Source organism: Falco naumanni, chromosome 2, assembly GCF_017639655.2.
Source record: "Falco naumanni isolate bFalNau1 chromosome 2, bFalNau1.pat, whole genome shotgun sequence".
NCBI classification, from domain to species: domain Eukaryota; kingdom Metazoa; phylum Chordata; class Aves; order Falconiformes; family Falconidae; genus Falco; species Falco naumanni.
In genome coordinates, this window is record NC_054055.1 from 84,786,469 (window position 1) to 84,808,588 (window position 22,120).

At 41.0% G+C, this 22,120-nt stretch overlaps 1 protein-coding gene across 1 annotated transcript; it reads right to left on the minus strand.

The window, feature by feature from the left end:
• Positions 1–73: 73 nt before the first annotated feature.
• LOC121082843 (cytochrome b-245 heavy chain) lies at positions 74–21,116 on the minus strand. Its single transcript, XM_040582451.1, has 13 exons — positions 21,009–21,116; positions 18,267–18,362; positions 16,722–16,832; positions 12,813–12,897; positions 11,423–11,568; positions 10,422–10,612; positions 7,087–7,216; positions 6,188–6,280; positions 4,533–4,786; positions 4,080–4,242; positions 3,117–3,263; positions 1,793–1,917; positions 74–1,086 (listed from the first exon to the last, which is right to left on the minus strand). Exons 1-13 carry the CDS (start codon positions 21,051–21,053, stop codon positions 960–962), a joined length of 1,713 nt encoding a protein of 570 aa, XP_040438385.1. The 5' UTR covers positions 21,054–21,116; the 3' UTR covers positions 74–959.
• Between the last annotated feature and the right edge of the window lie 1,004 nt (positions 21,117–22,120).

Below are 22,120 nucleotides of genomic sequence, written 5' to 3' on the forward strand. Positions count from 1 at the left end.
AGCTATTCCAGCTACTGCCCACATGATCATTGCTTTCTGAAACCTGTTTCACCATCAAAGAGGAACAGCTGAATAACAGGGCCAAAAGCACTGCATGTATTTAAAAACGCTCCAGAAAATACCCATTAAATCATTTAGGAACAAGTTTTTTTAAGCCTTGAAAATCAGAAATGGGAGTCTTGAAAACACAAAATCTCTTCTTTTTTGCATCACTGCACCATGAATTTGAAGATGTGAAACAGCATGTTCAAAGCAGCTGAGCAATGTCTCACATGCCAGGTGCAGAACTTGGTTTGAAACCGTGCTTGTCATCCCCCTGCAGCTGGGGTGGGGGTGCCACTTGGAAATCCAGGTGGTTCCTTTGCAGTTCTCCACTTCCCTAGAGAGGAACAGCTGCTTTTCAGCTGCCTGTGTTACCTCTTGGACAAGATGTTTAGGCTTTTATTCGGAAACCTGAAAGATGCTGGTGCTCAAAGGAGATTCTCTCTTTTAAGGAACAACCTTTCCAAGTCACCCTTCCCCAACCCTGTCTTGTTCCAGGGACTGGCTGCAGCCAGGTTAAGCTGTCTCCTAATAGCAAGCATTACGCTAGAACGCTTTATTGTTTAATAGCATTAAGCTTTATCAGTGTGCATTGGTTCCCAAATGCATATGGCTGCCTAGACCTTTCAGCAGTCATTACAAATAACAGGAGGATAAAGGCAGTTAATTGAGGGGAAATCCCCTCACACAGACAAAGTAGATTTCTACTAAATTGCCAGCATACAGAGGGCAGTGCAAACTTCCCTAAGGTAAAAATTGACTCTTTTACCCTGCCACAGTGCCAAAATAATTCCCAAGAAGCAAAGGGATTTGCGTTAGTGTAGCTGAGATTAGAAGTTGGCTGTCCTCAGATTCCAAATAGAAAAAGAGATCCAGTCTTTAGAAATTATATTGAATGAGTAACACATGCTCGGGAGTTAGAAATTTTCCTTGTTAAAAATGAAATGTACTCCTCGTGGGTCAGCTTCTGAGTTGCTGATGCTCTGCTTGTTGAGTGTGTCAGCTAGGCCCTCAGGTCCACAGAGGAAAACACCTATTCTGGAGCTGTGAAGAAAATGAAAATATGGTTAGGAACTAGGTATGGAGCAGTTGGATGTTCTTCATGTAAATCAATCTTATGTTCTGTAGGTGCAAGGTTTTTTTCTCAATTACAGGAACTGAAGTAGAACTTTATGTCTAGTCCTTAAAACTTATAACCCCTTAAAACTTGCAAGGCACTTACTACTGCCTTTAAAACAAACGGTGGGCTAAATCTAAGCTCAGCAGAAGTCAGTGAAGACAGGTTTATTGACCTCAGTGGAATCAAGGAAATAGAGCTTCGAAGAGCTTACGGCACTGATTCTTGAAAGGAACTCTTCTGGGTTTTTTCCTATTGATTGTGGGTGCTCAGCTAAAGGTCATCCATAGGCAGGTTTGGGGTTTTGAGGTACATAGTATTTTAGGAGGTATTCAGACATCACCTGATACTCCTATCTAGCTGGAACGATGGGGTATGTGGTTTCTAAAAATATTGCTAATAATCAGACACTGCATGAGGTACCTCACCAAAAAGGAATGATTTTTTAAAAAAATATTGGTTAGAACAATTTAGTCAAGATCACATCCATGGCTGAAACAAGAATATAAAATACCTGGAGAATGTTAGAAAAAAATTGTTCCTCAGACTTTATCAGCCAAAGGAACAAGAATATGCTATTATGGCATTTAGATAGAGGAAGTCCACGGACACTATCAATTTGTACAAGTTTACCCAGGATGCTGCCCTGCAATAGTTTTGAACTCATTTTCCCAGTTAGGTCTTCCATACAAGGTTTTCTGTTTAAGGCCTGTAATCACATCTTTCTCTTCTTCATGATGCACTACAAAGTGAGTGGCCTGTGGGAAATGAAACAAAGGACAGCGTAAAGACAGAGTTAGATATGGCAGTATTATGTCCTGTTAAAGAAATAACGTCAATACACACTGAATTATTTCCAAACCAAGAATATGGAATTTATAGTGTTTAGCAAGGATGGCTAACATTTGTGAAGTCCTGCCTATCGGTGTCTGCCTCTTCCTTTTCCCCAGACTGGGCAATCTCAAGAGTTAAAGCTATGAAGCACTGAACACAGCAATTAATTACATTTCTTTTGCAATGAAGTGGTTTGGTCTACAAACTGTAAAATAAAGCTGTAAATTAAAACAGAACTTTCCCTTCAGGTACAATAATACAACTCCTTTGACCTTAATGAAGTCTTGCCAGTTTGATCTCGGGAAGCCTTGTCCCATATGAGGAGGTCTTGTCCACTCTCCCTGTGTAACTTTCATCTAAAGCAGCTAAGCTAAGTAAAGCCAGGAAGAGAAGGTGTGGTTAAGAGGACAAGTTCAGGCCTTGCAGAGTTCTGCAGCACTTTTATATGAGGAAAAAGTTACAGGTAATGTTCTCCCCAAGCAAAAATTGTGGGACTTTTCCTTCTCCGCCCCCACCCCTCCCATGTGTGAGAACTTCCTATCTTGCTCCTGCCCCTCCCTGTCCATCTAGCTAGCTACAGGACTTTAGGCACATGGTGAATTTTGCAATGGTGAGACATAAGTAAAGTAAAACATCACTAAAAGTAACAAAGAGAGCACCTTTCCTGACTCCATCCCACACTCTGAAGTGGCTCGATGACGAGCTGCTCCTTTCTATCCCCACAGCGACCTGCCTGCATGGGGCCAGACAGAGAACTCATGAGAGTCCTCAAACAAATGAGCTGCTGTTGCTCAGACTTTGTGCATTACCTTCCCTAGTCCCAAATGCTATTGATTATATTTTAAGCAATATTAGCTATCTTAGAGATACTTGCATGGTCAGCTGGGGTTGCTGCTGTGAGGACAGACTGCTTCCCAGAGTGCACAGCCGGAGCAGACCACAAAGGAAGTCAGAGTGCACATTAGCAGCTGATCCCGTGTAACTTCTGATGCGTAATACCTGTCTGCATGTAAAACCTCTGAGAGCCAGACAGAGGCCCGTTTGGACATCCATCAAAACATAACAGACTTGCGAACATTGATCTCTGTGCATATGGAAGCAATATTTTCTACCATCTTGTTACCTGAGATTCATCCCAGCCTGTAAGGTAGATGTTATAGCTGAGAAACTCTGCGTTATTCCTCTCCTGCATTTGAGCCTCCAGAGATTGCAAGAGGTCAGCAAACCACTCAAAGGCATGAGTGTCCCTGCAAAGCCAGTAAAAATAAATCTGGAAGAGACAAGAGGAAGCTGTCAGGGGACATAGGCACTTACGGTTCCTAGTTTTATGTCTGCTGACAGAATGGGGATTGTAGAGTTCTTGTAGAAATTGCCCCAACTACTTCAGTAGATGGGTAGGCTCTTATGGAAGCTATTCAGGAGTTTTGATGCTGGGAGGGTCGTGAAGCAGAATGAGTGACAGCAAGAACAAGGAAATATCTTTCTATTTCTCTTCCACCAGTGGTGACATTTTTAGTTCATGATATTTCCCCACATACATTATTGTAAAACAGTTTGTTAGGACATAAATAAATGATTTAGAGGTAGACTCTACCTCCCTTGGCAGGCAAGGTAAATTAAAATAGGTAACAAAACCAGTTCTGTTCTCTGAATATGACCATAAGAGCAAAGTGTGACCCCCCCCCACCTCTGCACAGGGAGTTTCCAGAGGCAGGAGGGGAGAGGAGGATGCTAGCAGTGCTCTTCCACTGATGTATTGCTTTCTCTGTGCTTAGGGAAGGAATGCAATATTTGCATGGGCTGTGTCAGTGCCTTGGACTTCTTGTTTCTCATGCAGATTGAACAGCATCTCCACTGGAAATCCCCAGGGCCACAGTGAGGATTTGTATGTGAGATTATGCTTGTAGGCCATTTCTCCTTTAATTATGACCCTCCTACTTCTCTGCCTGCTAGTTTTGTGAGGTAGCTGGACTCTTCTCGAAGGACTCATGAGTGTCTGGAGCCACATCAGCTTTGCTGGGCCTGTTTTGATTTGGGCTGCCATCCCTTGAGCAATTCCATGGGTTCTGGGAAAGAGGACATGTACCTTCTTGAGTTTTAGGTTGGTCGCATCGTGGCAGTATTTGTACCAGACAGACTTGAGTACAGATGCAAAGGGGGTGACCCCTATTCCAGCTCCAACAAGCATAACAGTTTCGTAACTGAATACGTCCTCACTAGCTGTTCCAAAGGGGCCGTCCACAGCTATCCTGAAATTGAAAGTACTCTTAGTAAATCAATAGTGAATATTTATCAGCACCATTTAAAATAACAGTAAAAAGGTAGGTATTTGTCTGCTACAACACACATTTGGGCTGAATACCAGTCAGCAAAAGAAGAGGTGGTGTTAATGGGAAGAAACTGTAAAGAGCCATCCAAGGCCCACATCTGTGTTGGAAGTAGTTAAAGATTGTATCACAGGTGCCACCAAACTGGTTGAGCAAAATTTAAACTGTCAAAGGTGTTGGTTGACTTCACTGTGGAGACTTTTTGTACATACTTGGGCAACTTCCATGCCTCTTGGAATTCTTGTTTATCACATCCGCAGGCATTGAACAAACCCTCTGTCCAGTCTCCTACAATACGGACATGAATGCTGAAGTAATCTTCTTCTGGAGCAGAGGTTAATGTAAACGGATGCCATTCCAGTTTGGACACTGCTGGACATTTGACAAAAATGTATTGCCCAACTTCCATCTTGAAGCCCTTCTTCATCATCTGGAGCTCAATTGTCTTGAAGGGATGAATGACCACCTACAGCGGGAGGGACAAGGGTAAAAAAGGGAAAAGGAAAAGTCTGTCTTCACTGTTCACTGGATGTATCTACATCCTCCATCACTAACAACATCCTCTGCTATGACAGCAAGGCAAGCAGGTGAAATTTTGTTCCCAGCAGAACTGGGAGTGAGGAACAGCACCTGACAGCCAGATGAAAGACTGCAGAAGATGCTGAATTTTTTTGGTTGAAGTATTTTTTCACACCATGTTTGCGGTCACTCCAGAAGGGACAGGTCAAACTGGCACGTCTTGTAGCATATCACCAGATCTATGTATGCACACTGTGAATTCCAGATGCACCTTACACAGTGGCACAGCGCACAGTATTAATAGATTTGACAGTGTATGTAGGGGCAAAAACACAGGGCTGTCATACAGATAGGGAATCGGGTAGACAGTGCCTCTGGAAACTTATGTTTTTCTGTGTGGGACCTATGGACATTTGCATTCTGCCTATCTTTAGCCAAGAATAAATAGAACAGTATTCTAGAAGCAAGGCTAGTATTTCCATCACTACGATTTTTTAATCCTAAAGTTGTCTGCCAAGGTTATTTTCATTTTTCAGAAGAGATTTGCAAACGGGAGAATCAAGTCTATCTATTAATGTAGGTATTAATTATAGAGTTTAGCATCGTGGAAGAAATTTTCTGCCAACAAGACACTAAGCAGACACCATAGACATATGGTGTAGAAATGGCTCAGAGATATTTTAGTAAAATTATCAAAAAGCACACTAGGATCCTTCCAACATGTCAGCATTGTGCTAGGGCACAGTAGAGACACCGAATGTCATCCCTTAAAGCTTGCTATGATTTGAACAGGATATATCCACAAGATGTGTGGAATGTGAGGAAATTACACTGGGAAAGGCCAGGGTAGTTCTTACATGTTTGAGCTTAGTGCTGTGCTAATTTGACTGTCAGACTTTCAGAACCAGTGTTTATATGTCTGCAACGCACAATGGGGAACAGAAGTTCATCATTTGCGTTGGCTGCACAAAATAGGCACCCCCTCACTCTCCTTTTCAGGAGTCATTTGTTCTGCTGAAAAATCAGAATTCTTAAATATCCATGTAGTTTTGAAAGCAAAGATCTTAAATTATTCTTAAGGCTGTGGAATTTCTATATTACGAATTTTTTCACTCAATAAAAAGAAAACTAATTTCTCTTTCCTAAGATTCAGTTCTGCAGCATAGCTAACTTCCTCCTCTTGCTCTCTTTTAGAGGCAGGCTACATTTAGATGTTAGAGGTTAGCATCATGATAGCAGCCAGAACGTTCCTTTCACTGATGACATTGTAGGAGTTGCTGGCTCTGCTGCACCGTTTGGAAAAACTGATAAAGTTTTGCTGGGTGTTAAGCATAGCGTCACCACATACCTTTGTAATAACAACCTTCTGCTGTGACCTCCAAAACCGCACCAGCCTCTCACACAGGTACAAAACCATGGGACCTACTACCCACTTCCATGTCTGTAAGCAGAAGAAAATGAGAAGTCAGGTAATGAAGATGGCAATTCAGATTGAGTCCTGGAAATGCTATGAGCAGACAAGTAATCTAGGTTCTGTATCAACCAGCGTAGGGACCCCTTAAGAGAGATGACACCTTCAAAATTACTTCTGGTCACAGAGGGGGTTTCTTTCTTTGTTGAGAGTTGCAGCTGGCTTTTTAGTTGCCACTAGAGTTACAGCAAGGTATTTTCCTATGAGTGATATTGTCTTTGTCTAAAAATTAAGGTAACTAAGTCAAAGTTGTGGAGTAAAGCTCTGAATGTGTTGTTGACTCAGGTCTGTATTACTGTAGGAGATGTGGTTTCTGTTAACAGATCAGTCTGAAATGTGAACAACCAACCAGTCTGGTTAGTCAATAAAAGTTGAAGCTTCAATGTCACATTTCCAGACGCATTAATTTTCTGGTAATTATCATCAGTCCATTCATAATGTGAAACTATTTATTGCGTAGATTATAGCACTTTCTAGAAGTCCCCACAAGCCACAAAATACATTTTGGGTAAACAGATATGATTTGCGCTTTTGTTTTGCCTATTAATTTTGCTCATTTTATGGCACACTGGAAGGGGGTTGTCTGTCTGTCTGTCCATTTCTGCTTATAATCCATTTTGTCAAAATCTATTGCTTTATGTAAAGAAAGCAGCCACTGAAGAGTGCTGGGGGTTACACAGCAGCTTTTCCACAGCAAATGCATATGCTATTTAACAAAAAAAGAGTAAACTGTAAACATTTTTAATTGGATTTACACTCAAGACAACTGTTCTTACCATAGGAGGATTCCCTGAAAACTGGGGGATTGGGCAAGCCCCCTTCTTCCCCCATTGAGTGAAGTTCTTGTAGCAAATCTCTGGATTATGTTCAGCCAGGCTCTCATCTGTCTGCCCCCGTACAATACGCCTGGAAAAAAAAAAAACCAAGAATCATTAAGGCGATGAAATGAAAATGAAGGTATATGTCCCTTATTATTATTCTACAGCTTTGATATAGCTTGACTGCTAAAATCAAACCACAAAAATGTTATTGAAGTGATAAAAATGGAGAAGAAAGTTTGTGGGGAAAAATACTGACTACAAGATTAGGAAATGTAGAGGTATGTCCATTACCATTTTCAGGATGCAGTCACAATAGGAAAGCTTCATTCTTTCCAGAGTTAGCCTACTTTTTTCTTCAATAGAAACAAAACCTGGAGTGGGCAAGGTAGCTAGTTTCCTAGTGACCAGACAGAAATAATTTCTGTTGTTTATCTTAGAAATTTGGAGAGCTCTTTCCAACATACATTCTTCCTTTGACCCTTGCTCTCCCTCTAAAGCTGTGGAGTAGCTGTTCAGTCAGTGTGGATGAACACAGATGAACTTCTGATGCAAAGCAGCTATGCAAACTATATCAGCTTGTGTTAGCTGATGATCTGGCCTCTATATTCTTGCTTGGTTAGGGTTTGTTGTTGTTGTTTGTTTTATTATAGAGAAGTCTGACTGCTCCAGTTCAGCTGTATTTCCAGTGGCAGAGCTAAAGCTGAAAGGCAGTTTCAGTTTTGAGGGGGAAAAGTATGTTCTGATCTTGTTCACTATTTCCTGCCTTTGTCTGGAGTTGTGCCAACCTCAGGGGCATGTAAGAGTCCCCAGAATGATTGTAATTAGGATGAGGGTCATAGTAGAGAAATTCAGATTAAGATCTACTGATTTTCCTTAGAAACAGTCTGGTTCTGATCAGGCTGTTCAGTTTTATGCCAATATGATTCTGTTGTTATCTTCTTCCCATGACTTCTCTTTCTGCTTTTCTAGCTCGGTTTCCATGAAGTAGACTATGTTTCTCATGTTTCAAATAACACGTGGTATGTAAGTCATATATATGCCCAGCTTTAAGATTTATCAGAAGATTGTTAGAAAGCCTGTGCACCATCTTAAAAGTTGCACTGCTCACAAATATTACTAACGAACCTCTTCCTCATTAAAGGTTTGATTAACATCCTGTCTGAAAAATAAAGGGAAGGAATGACACTGTCCTGGGAGTGTCATGAGTTGCAATTTGCAGGAACATCACCAGCTGCAGTTTACTTCCCTACTAATGACAACGGGTTCATCTGAGCTGCCCTCTGGGATGAGTTGGGGGGCAGGAGGAGCCCATTTCCTGCCACTCCTCACCCTGTTGCTTAAGGGAAAGTGAGCCTGAGGTTCTTGGCCTTGTCCTATGCTCCATTCAAGGTCTGACAATGCCAGTACCCTGTACAGGAGAAAAAAAAAGACTTATTTTCCCTCATTACTCAGTGCAGATGCTCTTCCAGTACTGTAACTAAGCTTTCAGTAGTATAGCCTTATAGCTACTTCTTTTTCAGCTGAAAGTTTTACTTTAGCTTCCAAAGCAGGGTGATCTGCATCTCTGTGCTCTCTCCTCTTTACATTTACTGTGATGGGAAGTTTAGGATGTTTGTCCGTGACACTTAGGTCATGCACAAAAAACATCAGTGCTGCTAAAGTGCTGTAATGGCTTGTAACGGACAGGGATATGCCCCTTTGATTCTGTTAATTATCTTTCGTTCAGTTTTCTGTATATACATATCTGTATGTATGTATATATGCTTAAGTATGACACACAGCCTTCTGTCTCCTGAAATAAACTTGACATCCATGCCTCTCTCTAGCATGTTACTTTGAGACTGTCAGATCATACTTATTCCATAACATCCATCTTTGCACACGTAAGATGCCTTCCTTCAGTGTAAAAACCGGTCCAACTAGTGTATTAGTATTTTATCTAAACTCAAAATGTCCCTCTTGCCTTTAAGGCCAAATAAGTGAGGCCACTGAGTTCACAGCCAGAAAGCATCCTTCCCTCTACAGACAATAATATTCCTATGTTTATCTCCTTTGAAAGGACAGCTGAAGTTCTCTGACAACCACGTTCAACCCCACGGCTGCCCAAACTCTTGTCTTTTCAGCATAGTGCAATTAAAACGGCGGAAGTATACTGAACATCCAAGTAAGCAAAAAGTCAACTTTTATGAAACACATACTCCTCACCGACCTCTAGGAAGAATTGCTTTCTGATAGCATTGTGTAGTTACTACTAGCAAGATTGTACATTTCGTCGGTAACTATACAGTCTTTGCTGCAGGAAACATGAACCACTTGTCCTTTTCTTTCAACAGGTTTTGCTCACACCTTCTCCTTCTTGTTTTGGAAGTTGGAATGGCCAAGTATGCTGGTGGTGATCCTCATCTGCCTTCTATTTTTGTTCTTCCTGTTGTGCTCTCATTTCTGTCTTTTTTCTGGCATTACTGGACTGAGAGGAAGTGTTTTTGAATAGTCATTTTTGCTGAGCATTTTTAAAGCATACTTTCTAGTGCACCTAAAATTTCCTTTAAAATGAACAACGTTGTATAATTATGAACTATGAGATGTGGCTTGGATACTTTAGCCTTTTTTGTCTTTCTTTATGCGTCAGTTCTGTGGTTTTGAAAAATGGAACTAAAGTTCATTTTTCTAAGTGCTAAAATAGAGTTTGCATAGCACTAAAATTGTTTTGCTAGGCTTCTCAGCTATTTCAGAAGAAGGTACAGAATGAGCCAATAGTGGGAAAAGATGTTTGGCATTTGGAAGTTACAAAACCTTACAGTTGCCTATGGTTGAGCTGCAACAGCTAAAAATCTGTTCTGAAATGCTGCTGATATTAAAAGTTCATCCAAGTCTGAAAGATAAATCTGTGTTACTAGAGTTTTCATTTACCCAACAAAATCCTAGGGTCTACATAATTTTTATGCTGAGATGTTCTTACATGCATGTATGTGCTGGAATTCCTTTTAGGAGAGAAAGATAAATTAACAATTAGAAAAAAACTTGGGAAACAGCTTTCCCATTAGAATATCAGAAGAAATTGAGTATCAGTGAGCTTAAGTATGCCAGGTTCTCATGAAGCTTCATGCATGTGAATAGCTTGTTGTTCATATCAGTGAGAGCCACTGGCTCTCAAAGCCTGCATTGGCCCAGCATTGCTATCAAAAATAACTGTTGCTTGGTAGCTTAAGTCCCTATACTTATGTGTGTAGAAGGCTTTACAATAAGATACAGTAGTTATTATGTACTGTGTGATAAATGTGAATACTCACCCAGCACCGTGGATGACAAGGCCAATGAAGAAGATGACAAAGAGATGGTGGGTGTACCAAAATACTTCGAAATACGACCTTCGGATGGTTTTGGTGGATGATGTGATGATTAGTATGAGGGCCAGTGTGATGATAACTCCGCTGAGACCAGCCAAGTACGTGAAAGCAACATATAGGCCTCCCACAGGATTCTGTGAAATAATTGCACACGTTGGTCTAAGGAAGGGGTCACATCAAAGCAGAGCCAGCTGAACCATCAGTATGTTTCGCTTGGCAGATCCTTTGCTTTGTTGTAAATCTTTAAGTCATCCTCTATCAATTTTGTATGCCGACAACCCCAAAATCCCACTCCATTTCTGTTGCACTGCAGATTTGCCTTTACTAAAGTAAGTGGAAGTAGAGGAAAAAGATTTCCCACCAATTCACACACCGAACATTGTTTCTTACTCTGCTGTTGCTCAGCAGTATGGGCTTGGGGAAGGTGAATATGTTTGCATAGCTCTGTTGTTGAAAGCTGGAGTCCTACATCCATTTTCAGGGAGCTAAATGACAGCTCTCCTTTCCAGTGGTGGCGTGCAGCTGTGGGTCTCTTAACTCGTACAGACACTGGACACTTGGTACTTCTGAGGAATGGGGAAGTTCCTTACTTTTGGTTTTTGTTAACCAGGGCTTAAGCAGCCCAAGTTCAAAACTTTTCCCCTGATTTCTGTGTACCTTTCTGTGTGCCATGTCTTCCTTAGCCACAAGACTGCTTTACAGAGTATTTGTTTTTACATAATGTTTTAAAAAAACTACTTTGAAATCCTCAGGTGAAAAAGTTTAAATGCCAAAATTCAGCAACAATATTACTGATAAATATATGAGTGAATTATAAAAGGATTTGCTGCAAGATGGCCCAAACCCAGATTGTGCACACTAGAAATAGGTACTTTGCTCAAATAGCTTTATATGATCATCTAAATAAATGTAATAATGACTTTACACAGTCTGTTGTCACTTACTCCAATAGTTTTTCTAAAAAAGTTGACGTAGCTTTCATTTGGGTTATCACCAAGGCTAGAAAGCACAGCTGCCAGAGTGTGTTTCTCTTCAACACGGGCGTGCACACTCCACTCTACGTTGAATAAGTGTGCAATGGTGTGAATTGCTAGGAGTGACAGGAAAGAAATAATCACTGTTAAGCACAAGACAAGTACTCAGTGGTTTTGGCTACCATATGAAACTTTGGAACATTTGTCAACTGAAGCTTAAGACCTTTGCCACTTTCACCCTCTTCATCAAAATTTCAGATCACTGACATGTTCTACCTTACCAACTGAAGTTTACATCTTTTTGGGTGGGAGAAAGAAGTAAAGGTAAGTTTCCAGCACATCTTTGTTCAACAGAGGCTTTCAACAACTTGAGTAGTAGTATCCTAATACATGGGAAATTGAAGTATGGGATGGCTTAAATTATTCGTCAGGATTATCCAGGATTTATGTAGAAAAGCCAGAAAATGAATCTGGATCTCTTTGGTGTCACATTTGCTAGTGCTGCTTTGTTCTGCTGTATTGCTAATAATCACTAACAATGTTCATGATGAGCTGGATGTGTTCATAAACCTAGTACAGCTGAGGTGTTTCACACTACCTCCACTACACATTATTGCAGGGGCAAGCCGTATAATGCTTTTCAAAATTTCCTCCCTTTTGTATCACCAGAGACCTATTCACCTTCAAAACAGGGCCTGATGGGCACAGATCTAACACCCCCAGGCAATCCTCTGCTGCAGCCCTCCTCTGTGGCCTTACGTTAACTGCATCGCCCTGCTCCTTTTCTGTGAAGAGGTGGTGAGTCTTCAGCCACAGCTCAGAAAGGGAACTTGCTTAACTCAAGTAATCTACTGATATGAAGACTGTTCTAGGATATATCTCTGTAAGGTACTTGCATTGAGAAGTGACAAATGTGATGGGAAAAAAAAAAAAAAAAAAAAGAAACCCTTAGTTTAGGAAATGAGATATAAAATATGAAAATATTCCCGTGGCCTGTCCAGGTTTTTATATACCCTTTTATCATTTGTATTATTTGTTTCAGACATGCCAGCAAAAAAAAGTCTGAACAAGAATTAAAGCCAGAGTATGTGGTTCTCAGGGCATTGCTAAACATCCTTTATTAAACTGTGTAATAAATGCTGCCGGTGGATCAAGGGAAAAGTATTATTTCTTATTTTTCTTTTGCTCTCTGCCAGTTGCAGAATAGTATTTGAAAACTGATTCAAGCCTTCGCACATGCTGACTCCTTTAGGTTAATGAAATCACATCTCTACACATATCCTTAAGAACTTGAATCCCAGCTGGGTTCTGTGTAAAACACATGACAAAGCAATAAACAAAGAAACATTTGAGTACCAACCAGTATGAAGAGCGATCATCCATGCCACCATTTTGTGAAAGGTGAGGTTCCTGTCCAGCTGTCGTCTGACGCGGGTAGAGCAGCACTTTGGGTTTGAAGAAAGAAAGTATTTGAAGACTCTTTGTGATTTCTATGCACACTTACTTAATTGTAGGAACAAAAACAGAGGGCCTGAGCACAACAATTGATGGCATTGCTAGTAAAAATCTAGAATTCCTAAATATAGACAAAAATATTTCCTCTCATACTTCAGACTACAGGAATAACAGATGATGTTTTAATGTGTTCCATTGAAACAAATCACTTGATAATGAGAAAAAACTTAACATCCAGTGTGACAAAGTACATATATTATCTGTGTTAAAGTACATGCTATAAACAGAAGGAGGGGTCACAGTCTGCCATGGCAGGGTGACTGCTTTGGTAGTGGCAAGTCGCCACCCAGCATCAGGATCCTGTTGTGGTTCATGCTGTAGAAATGGATTGCAAAGTCTGGGTATGACTGTCTCAGGGAGCTTCCACCCCAAATGTGCTAGTCACTTATGGTCAGTAATGCGAAGTGATTCCTTCCCCAAAATACTGGGTGTACTTGCCAGGCATTCACTTACAACTTGTTTCTGGAGTTACACAAAGAGAAACAGAAAGAGAAAATCTCTGCTGATACAAACTGAACAAGTTGGCTCTTAAGAAAAACAGAACAATACTTTCATGAGGAATGTTAAGTTCCTAAGAGGCCCCATCTAAATGGTGCTGCAGCCAGTGGGAGTTTTCCTATAACTTTAAGTTCCTGTAAAGCTAGCATTTGCTGTCTCCACACAGTAGAAAGCATGATTATCCTATGTTGTATCTTTATATTGCTTTTGCTGATTGGCAAAGGGAAGAAAACACTGTGGAAACTAACACAAACATTTCCTCACAGGAACCAGGTAAATGTTTCACACCATGAATAAAGAGAGACAAAAATATTCTTCCAGGTTTTGCTGGACGTTAACTTTGTGGAGGCCAGGGTAAGGTAATGCATCTTCCCAGCTGAGAGGGTGGAGCTGATCGCCCCAGCTCCCATCCCGGAGTGAAACAGAAGGGGTGCTGAAACACCAGAACAATTTAATTTCTGATTTGTTCGTTACTTAGTGGAGATATACCAGCAGTGGCCTTACTCTTCCATACCAGTCCATTTCTAAACGTCCCATGAGTGTTAACTGTACAGATAAACAGATGAGCAGGAAACAGTTCTCTCCAGTTATTCTCCAGCTGTGCCATTGATTAAGGGGCCAGCTCTAACGCTCTGGGGCTACTGCAATGACTTCAGCAGACTATAACAACAGCCAGGAGAATTTTGTCCTTCCCTGTATCATGTATCTTGAGACACAATTAAGAAGACTGTAGAATAAACTGTAGCATAGTAAAGGAAGTGGAGCTCTGCTTGACTGCCTTGCAAAAAGCACTTGGTCTTTCTGTTCAAGAAGCAGAAGGCCAAGCAATGGCAAAAAAAGTATTGAGGCTCATTAACAACAGTGATGAATACGGCAATAAAGGGCATGCAAAGAAAACAAAGCTGTTCTTTCAATTAATCACAAATAAATTTGTAGTGTATGATTTCTGGATGGCAGGATGTAAAGGGCAAGAGTTTCCAGCACACTCCTATTGAACAGTGAGTTTCAACAATCCTCCCCTCTCCTTAACCCCAATGACATTGTTGTTGGAAAGGTCACTGCCCTTTCAGTAAGTTATTTGACATTTTAAAATCCTGATTTTTCTTAAGAGATCCTCACAGGTGTTACCTGCAGAGCACAGCTAATTACAGACAACAGAACAAGTATAAGCAGCTGTACTCCTGTGCTACGGCCACCACAGTCCTGACACTACCACTGGCACACTGGGCTGTGCATGTTTGCCTAAGATATAAAATTACCTCCTTCCTGAGGTACGGCCTAATTGCAAAAAGCAACTGAAGTTAAACAAGCACCATCTAACAGCCCTTATTTTATGGCCTTCCCTCCCCTCCTTGCTCATCCTCGGAGCCCTTTGCTTCATCACACAGCCCAGTGCCACCAGCAAGACAACGAGCTGCAGGCAGGAAGCAGAAAGGGAGCTGTAGCTCTCTGCATGGCTCTCACCTGCACACTGGGGTGTAGCCTGAGTGACTCTAGCACAGTGCCCAAGGCAGAAGGCCTTACTCTGTAGCATGAACACTGAGATAAGAGGGACAGCTTCATCGAGATCTTGGTTAGAAAAGTTAAGCTATAGATGTTAGGAGATAAGTAATTCAGAACAAGTAGCTTAAAGTCCTAGCTGGAGTACAATTCTCAACACTTGGAATGAGTTTTTAGCCCTCCAGTAATGTTCCCAAAAGTGTCTTCAGCTCTTTTTTTGCTTTGACCTCAGAAGACCTCTGCCCAACCTGCTTTCAGCCTGACCTCCGTGAAATCTATTTTAGACCTCATGAAGGCCTTGCATGATCAAGAGCTCATCAATATTTTCCAGTTGTATTCATCCAACAGCAACATTAATTCTTAATAAATTTACGTTCATGATTGACTTCTGCAGCCTGGGGAGTCAGCTCTAAATCTTGGCAGATACTAGTTGATCTTTCTCAGGGCAGGGAAGAACAGCTTTAACCCTACAGTTTTACTTATTGTTCTTTTTCCTTTTACATAGGTGGCAGGTATGGCTGTCTGCTTTTGTAGCATCTCAGAATCTGAAGGGGTATAGCACAAGGCTGAAAGCCTGGTCTGTGTAGTTACAACTCTCCATTCCTAAGTGTTATGCCTTAAAAAGGGCAGGGCACTGTCCTTACTCCTAAATGTAATTTAGGAGCTTAAGGAGGCAGACACATCTCATTTATTCAGCCTCACTGATTGTCAGGATATATCTACCAGATGGAGGTAAGCCGGGGTTGTCTCTGATTATTTTCTTATTACTTTGTATTCTGCTCTCTTCCCCTATGAAGGACTCTTGAAATAGTGCATCTATTTTATTGCTTCCTCTTTTGCTCTGCTTTTTCAGCCCCTACAGGCTCTCTCATTTGTGTGTAAGAATTTATGCTAGATTTATAAATGAAAACCAACTTCTGTGAACTGGTTTTGTTGACTATGTGTATATTAAAGAGGCTAGAAAGAAAGGAGGAATCATTATATATTTGGAAGGACAGTTCATGAGCTCGAGGACACCACTGCTTCTTTCACTGCACCATGGCATGCATTTTCTGTGTTATTTCTGCTGTAATAGCCAGAAATCTAGATTTCAACAGTGTGATACAGTCAGTACTACCATAGGAAGATACTCCAGCTGTCACTGAGAATCAGTTGTCCTCTTCTTAGTGGTGGTTCCTCAGTGCTGTGTATAACATTTGCATTTGGGAGCTAGAAACGGTCAAAAGGTCTGAAAACTATTTCACCCTGAGATGGAAATGCACCTCGGACAAGAAAGACTATAATGAAACAGGTGGAAAAAGTCCCATTCTGAAAGTCTGTGAAAGCCTACATTTACTTTGAGAACTGAACACGCAAAGACAGAAGACATGGGCTAGTATCTCCCTCTGTAAATGGGTGTTGCATCGGTGACAAATGATGTGAACGTGTGCAAGCAGCACCAATGGCTCTGCCTGCCAGAAGAAGGGCTTTGCACCTGCAGCCAAGGCAGCACGATGCCCCGGAGGCAGGAAAAAATGCATTCAAGTTTAAAGACTTGAAGGAGGCTAATTCAAGGCTAAACCTCTCAACAGAGCTCTAGGTACACCATTGGCATACAGAGACCTCAGTCTTGCTCATCAGCCTTATCTGCTTCCTAAAAGAGGACATCCCCAAAGTACGGTATATTTGGGGAACTTGGATGAAGTTGCTTAGTATATTTGCAAGGCTGCTTAGGTTTTTATCTTTCATAAATTTTGAAATTCTTTCTTCATCTTACCGCACTTGATCCTCTGAGGAAGGAGAGCAAGTTTCGACATACTGGCAGCAGAATCAGCATGCAATTGAAATTCAAGCAAGCTGCTGGGGCCCTTGCCAGAGCCAAAGCACGCTGTAATTGGAAAGATAATGTTATTTAATGCATTACCCAAGGCATTATCCAGAACATGGGTAGACACAGATTTCATTTATGCATTATATCACAACTTTTTGTGAGTGTGAGATCTAGAGTTAATTAACAATGTCCACATTTCAGAGTAGTCATGCTCTGGCCAAGTCAGAGACACAGGTGAGGCAGAATACATTCCACCAGATAGACAGCTTTTATTTCCAGTTTTGAAATAATAGGCTTGTACAAAAAGCTCCCTGTCATGTCTGACAATCAATGGCCAAGCACAGATGCAAGTTGAAGCCATTAGTAAATTTTCTGTCCCAAGGCTGTAAAGAAAGTCTCACTGCTGGGGCTTCAGTTGGCTGGGGGGGTGTGGTAGACAGAAGGGCAGCTTATGAGGGAAGCGGTTTTATGTTCTCTGTTGTCAGTAAAGGGAGTCTAGGGAAATTTGTTGTCTCATCTTTTAGGATTATATTCCCTTAATGTTGCTCTTCACCCTGTACAATTTCAGATTTTTGAACAAAGGCTGTTTGAACAGAGGGAATAATGACCGTATTAATCCAAACACAGTGAAGGGAAGCAAAAGATAATGTTTGCCCTCCTTGCGTTTGTTCGGACCCTTTCAGGTTTCAGATCACAGTTACTGACTTGGGGTTACACTGAGCTCTAGTTATCCAAGCACAGGTCTCTGTGACTTCAAAGGCAACTGCACCATGATTGCAAAGGACAGAATTTGATCCATAGATGCAAAGCCATATGCAGAATGGGATTTCGTGCTTTGTTGAATTAAACCATAGCTTTGCAAGCCTTTTAAAAAGTGCTATGTTCTGTAATTTGAAGCTTAGCCTGCTTTTTTTGTCAGTGATCAGGCTTTTAAAATATGTGAACAAATTAGTTTTCTCTGTCAGTTGGTCATGACCCGTGGCAGCTTTGGAAGCAGTCGGACACACAATGCTGCATTAACCAGTGGGATTATACTGAGTAGCCCAGGGTCCAGGATCACTTCACTACTTGACTAGTATTCACAGGCTTGATGAATGTGTGAATGATGATTGCTTTTCAGAGCTAATAGCTTTGTAAACTATTCATGCTATGAAAAATAATTGCAAAGGGAAGTGATTGCACAATATTTCAATAGCAATATTTTATTCATCTTTTGCTTAATAAAGCAGCCAAAATTTAAGTTCACTTTAATTACCAGGAGCATAATAGTTACCTGAAAACATCTTCAGAATGGGATCTGTCTATTTTATGTACCAACTTTCTATTCAGAAGCACTGGGCATCTGTCTGCATTCAGTTATATGTCTGCATGTGACTTTTAACTCCTACAGGAACTTGCAGCTCCAGCCACTTGATCCTCCTTCAATCAAATAAAACTAGGGAAAAATGCTATGTGCTGTCTATGCCAATTTAATACACGTTTTGTACTTACGCCAAGGAGTACTCTGGTGTAGAAGAATTTTGGTGGAACGTCATACACAAGATAGTACCACCAAAAGAGGAAGGCATTTAGCCCCAGCCACACAAGCTGAAATAGAAACGAACAGGAAGCTTTACAGTTTGTTGTTAGAGATTATACATCTGAATTTACGGAGTTCAGATAATGGTCAGTTGGTTCATTGTGCTCCTGTTTGCAGAGAGGTGCACTGCAGGGTATAAAGGCTTCAGGACAGGCAACAGAAATTTTTCTGGTGGAAATAGGCTCTGATGTGTGCACACAGAAGTGCGGGAGTGGCAAAAACCAAAATACAGCAATGGGTAGCTGAAACTTTTGCATAGCTCAAAGGGTTTAGGCATGATTATATAAGGACCATCATATTACAGGTGTTTAGCTAAGTCTGCAAGTCTAGTTGAATGTCCAAACATCATTAAGGTTTAGGGTCTCTTCCAAACGGCAGTTCTTCAGACATATTAACCTATGTAAGAGGAAGACTTAGGAACTGTGCCAAAGGACAAAGAAGCTTGAGATCTAAATATAGGTGGCCTAAATTGCACGTAGGGCTCTGAAGGTCTGAAAGCAGTCAGCAGGAAATATTCAACACAGGCATTTTGGTAGTGTTTAGACTACCCAATACTGGGCTTCTTTGTAACTGTACTGCAGTATTCTCTCATTCTTGCATATCCTATGGTGCAGGTTTCTTCAGGGAAAGAGAAGTTATTAGCCCTTTCCAAAGCTATCTAAGGCAGCTACAAGCCCATCCATCCAAAGAGATGATAGTGAATCTGGGCATTTGCCCTCCTGATTTTACATCCCATAGTGAAACCAATCTGTATCAGGGTACCCTCAGTCTAAAGCAGATTTACTAGGTGGTGTGTGAAAACGAAGTCTAATAACTGATGAAAAAACCCAGCCTCTGGTTATAAGTTAAGGATGCCAGAAACTGTGACATTACAGCCCCTCACCCCTCCTAACCCATACATTTTACTTGTTCTTTCGCCCAACTGACACTGTAAAAAACTTGGGATTAGTTTAGATCTTGAAAATGTATTACCCTTGTGACATAAATACAGGGAATGAAGGGATTTCCATCAGGGTAAGGCAGTATATGGGAAATCCCCAAATCTTCATTAAAAAAACCAAACTCATCTCAGGATTAAATGCTTAGGATACGTATTTAAAGTGAGAGTGTTTCCACTCCCACATGCCCGTCAGCATGCCCAGAAGACCAGGATGTTTGGCATGATCCTTGAAGGTCTCTCACAGTTCTTCCTGGTGTTAACCCATGTGGAACATGGACCTTCCGAAACACACTGTGACACCCTCTGGCAACTGGGGGTTGAGTTGAAGAGTTAGCAGCCGTCTGTGCTCTTCAGCTAAGGGACAGTGGAGGCAGCACAGGCTGGGGTTAAGGCAGCCATGTTTCTGTTTTGTTGAGGTACACCAACAGAAACTGTGGCTGTCCTGTTTCTTTCAAGCACTGGACAGCCCTGTACCCAGCCAGCGTGCACTGAAGCTGTAGAGGACAAAGCCAAACACTTCGGTAAGGCTTCCAGTGAACTGTCCTTTTGGCTGGATTCTTTATCAGTGACTTCGTTAGTTCCCTTCCTTATTAGCTGACCTTGTTATAGCTTTGAGGCTCTAAATAGAAATTCCTTATTTGAATAAAATAAGGGCCTCCTAATTTTTTAATATTTCAGTTCTGGTGGGGAAAAAAACCCACCCCAGAATTCACCTTTTGGCAGTTTCAACTTCCTCAAGTCACTGAAGGTGACAGCAAACACAGCTACTGCTTTGCAAATCACTGAAGTGCCAAGGTTATCTTCCTAAGTCAGAGCTGCACATCTACAATGTAAGTATTGATTGTTCATAGCAGGAGGAATACCTTTTGGAGAAGAGATGTTCACATTTCAGTCACCACAAATGTATATGTTCTAGGTCTTCTTTTTCTTCCTTTCATTTTTTACGGCTAGTAACCACACTTGGCAACAATACCTTAACTGGTATTACATTTTGGTTTTGTACATGTTTTACGTGTATCTATATGTGTGTGTATATATATATATATATATATATATATATAAATTGTATGCCTATAGCTTTTGTATCACACTGTGAAGTGAAAAAAATAAAACACAAATATTAAATTCTGTCTACATTTTCTCCAAGGAGGACTGTACAGCTTTACTCTCCAGCACTTCTAAATGCAACTGGGATTTTCAATACTTTTAAACCTTGCTCAGAATTAACTTAACCTACTTTCACAGCCACTCTGTGCAAGCTGTATACAAACTCAACTCAAATACTTAGTTGTCTTAATGAAGAATTCATGAATCTCTGCTCTAAATTTTGGAATCTGACTATAACACAAATTTTATGCCATCAAGACGCTATGCTTCCAGTTACACTCACTTTTGTTTATAAAAGTGCAAGAAAGGGTGGTTGTAATTGCTTTCTCTGTTGAAGCACACATAATTAAGTGACTAACCTCAGATACTTAAATATTTCTAACAAAGCAAACGAAAGTTAGCATATGATCATTGCTCAGCTGACAATGAAGCCTACAGCAACTGAGATACTGGACAGAGCTCCTTAAAATTTATTCTCCTGAAGCGTTTCACTGTGCTTGCTGCCCTGGTTTCAGCATAATCATTCACTGGCACAGTGAGAGCTGCTTAGTACAATTTTCTGCAGAACTTTTCACTAGACACAAATCACAATAAAACTTGTACTTACAACGACAAAGATGGACAGTCCTTCATTCTCCACCCAGTTACCCATGACTGCCTGAGACGAGTGTGCACAACGGCCCCGTTCTTTCTGGGAGAGCGCCTATGTCTTCTCTCACAAGGAAGTGAGAGCAGAAGCTTGCAGCAACCTGTTTCCTTTCTCATTCATTTAGGAAATAAGTTAACCATTGAATCATGTCCATAGTTCGGTTTCAAACGTGTTTCTACTATCTTTATGCATAACTTTTCATAACTGAACTACATATAAACTGTTGAAATAAGCTATTTTTTCCTTGTGATACAGAGGATAAAATAAATAACATAACTGGTCAGGTTTTCTGCTAAAAATGTATTGCTACTTTATATAACTTTCAATGCTGAAATGTAACACAGAATGCACAGAAGGGCTATCTCTTCCCAGTCTTGTCTTTTTCTAATCACCTCAGGTCTGAGTTGCTGTTCCTGCTGATCATCTTTGATAAATAATCACTAGAATTATTTCTCTTCCAGTAATTCAATGTCCACAGAGGCTTCCAAATGTAATCTAACACTCCTGTTGTCTGGTACTTGGAAGCCTTGCTACTTCTCTGCTCAGGACGAAACTGAAGATGTGTCGCTAGATAAGCTATTTTTCATACTTTGCACTCTTGCAGAGACCTCAGCCCCAGGAACCATGTCACTATATGTAAGAAGGCTATTGAAATAAGCATTTTGCTTTTGTGATTAGAGAGAAAAATATGGAAAATTGCCCAAATGTATTTTAGAGCTTACAAGCCAGAGGATATTTATTCCAAGTGTATTTGCTTTAAAAAAAATGTAAAGTTAAGGGAGTTTAATGATTTCTGATTTTTTTGCCTCTGTGGCATCACAATTCCTAAATCTGCAATAAAGAGTGCAAAATGGTAGTTTGGAGCTCAGGCATTAAGAGGCACCATCCTTTGGTGAGGTCCAGGCAGGTCCAGGAGGAGCAAGGCATCCAGACCTGTCTCCTGCTGGCTCATTCTCCAGTGTATTCCACCCACTGCACCGCAGAAATGCAGATCGCCTCCCAGAGCGACCGACACAAGGCTGCCTTCTTTCCACAGACGTGTGTATGTACCTATGGTGTTCTTCAAAGAT

Coding starts and splice junctions, on each gene's coding strand:
- LOC121082843 (XM_040582451.1), bottom strand. CDS start 21,053: ATGGGTAACTGGGTGGAGAATGAAGGACTGTCCATCTTTGTCGTT. Junction 11,569..12,812: donor GATGATCGCTCTTCATACTG/GTTGGTACTCAA, acceptor TGTCACTCCTAG/CAATTCACACCATTGCACAC. Junction 1,918..3,116: donor CAGGCTGGGATGAATCTCAG/GTAACAAGATGG, acceptor CATTTCCCACAG/GCCACTCACTTTGTAGTGCA.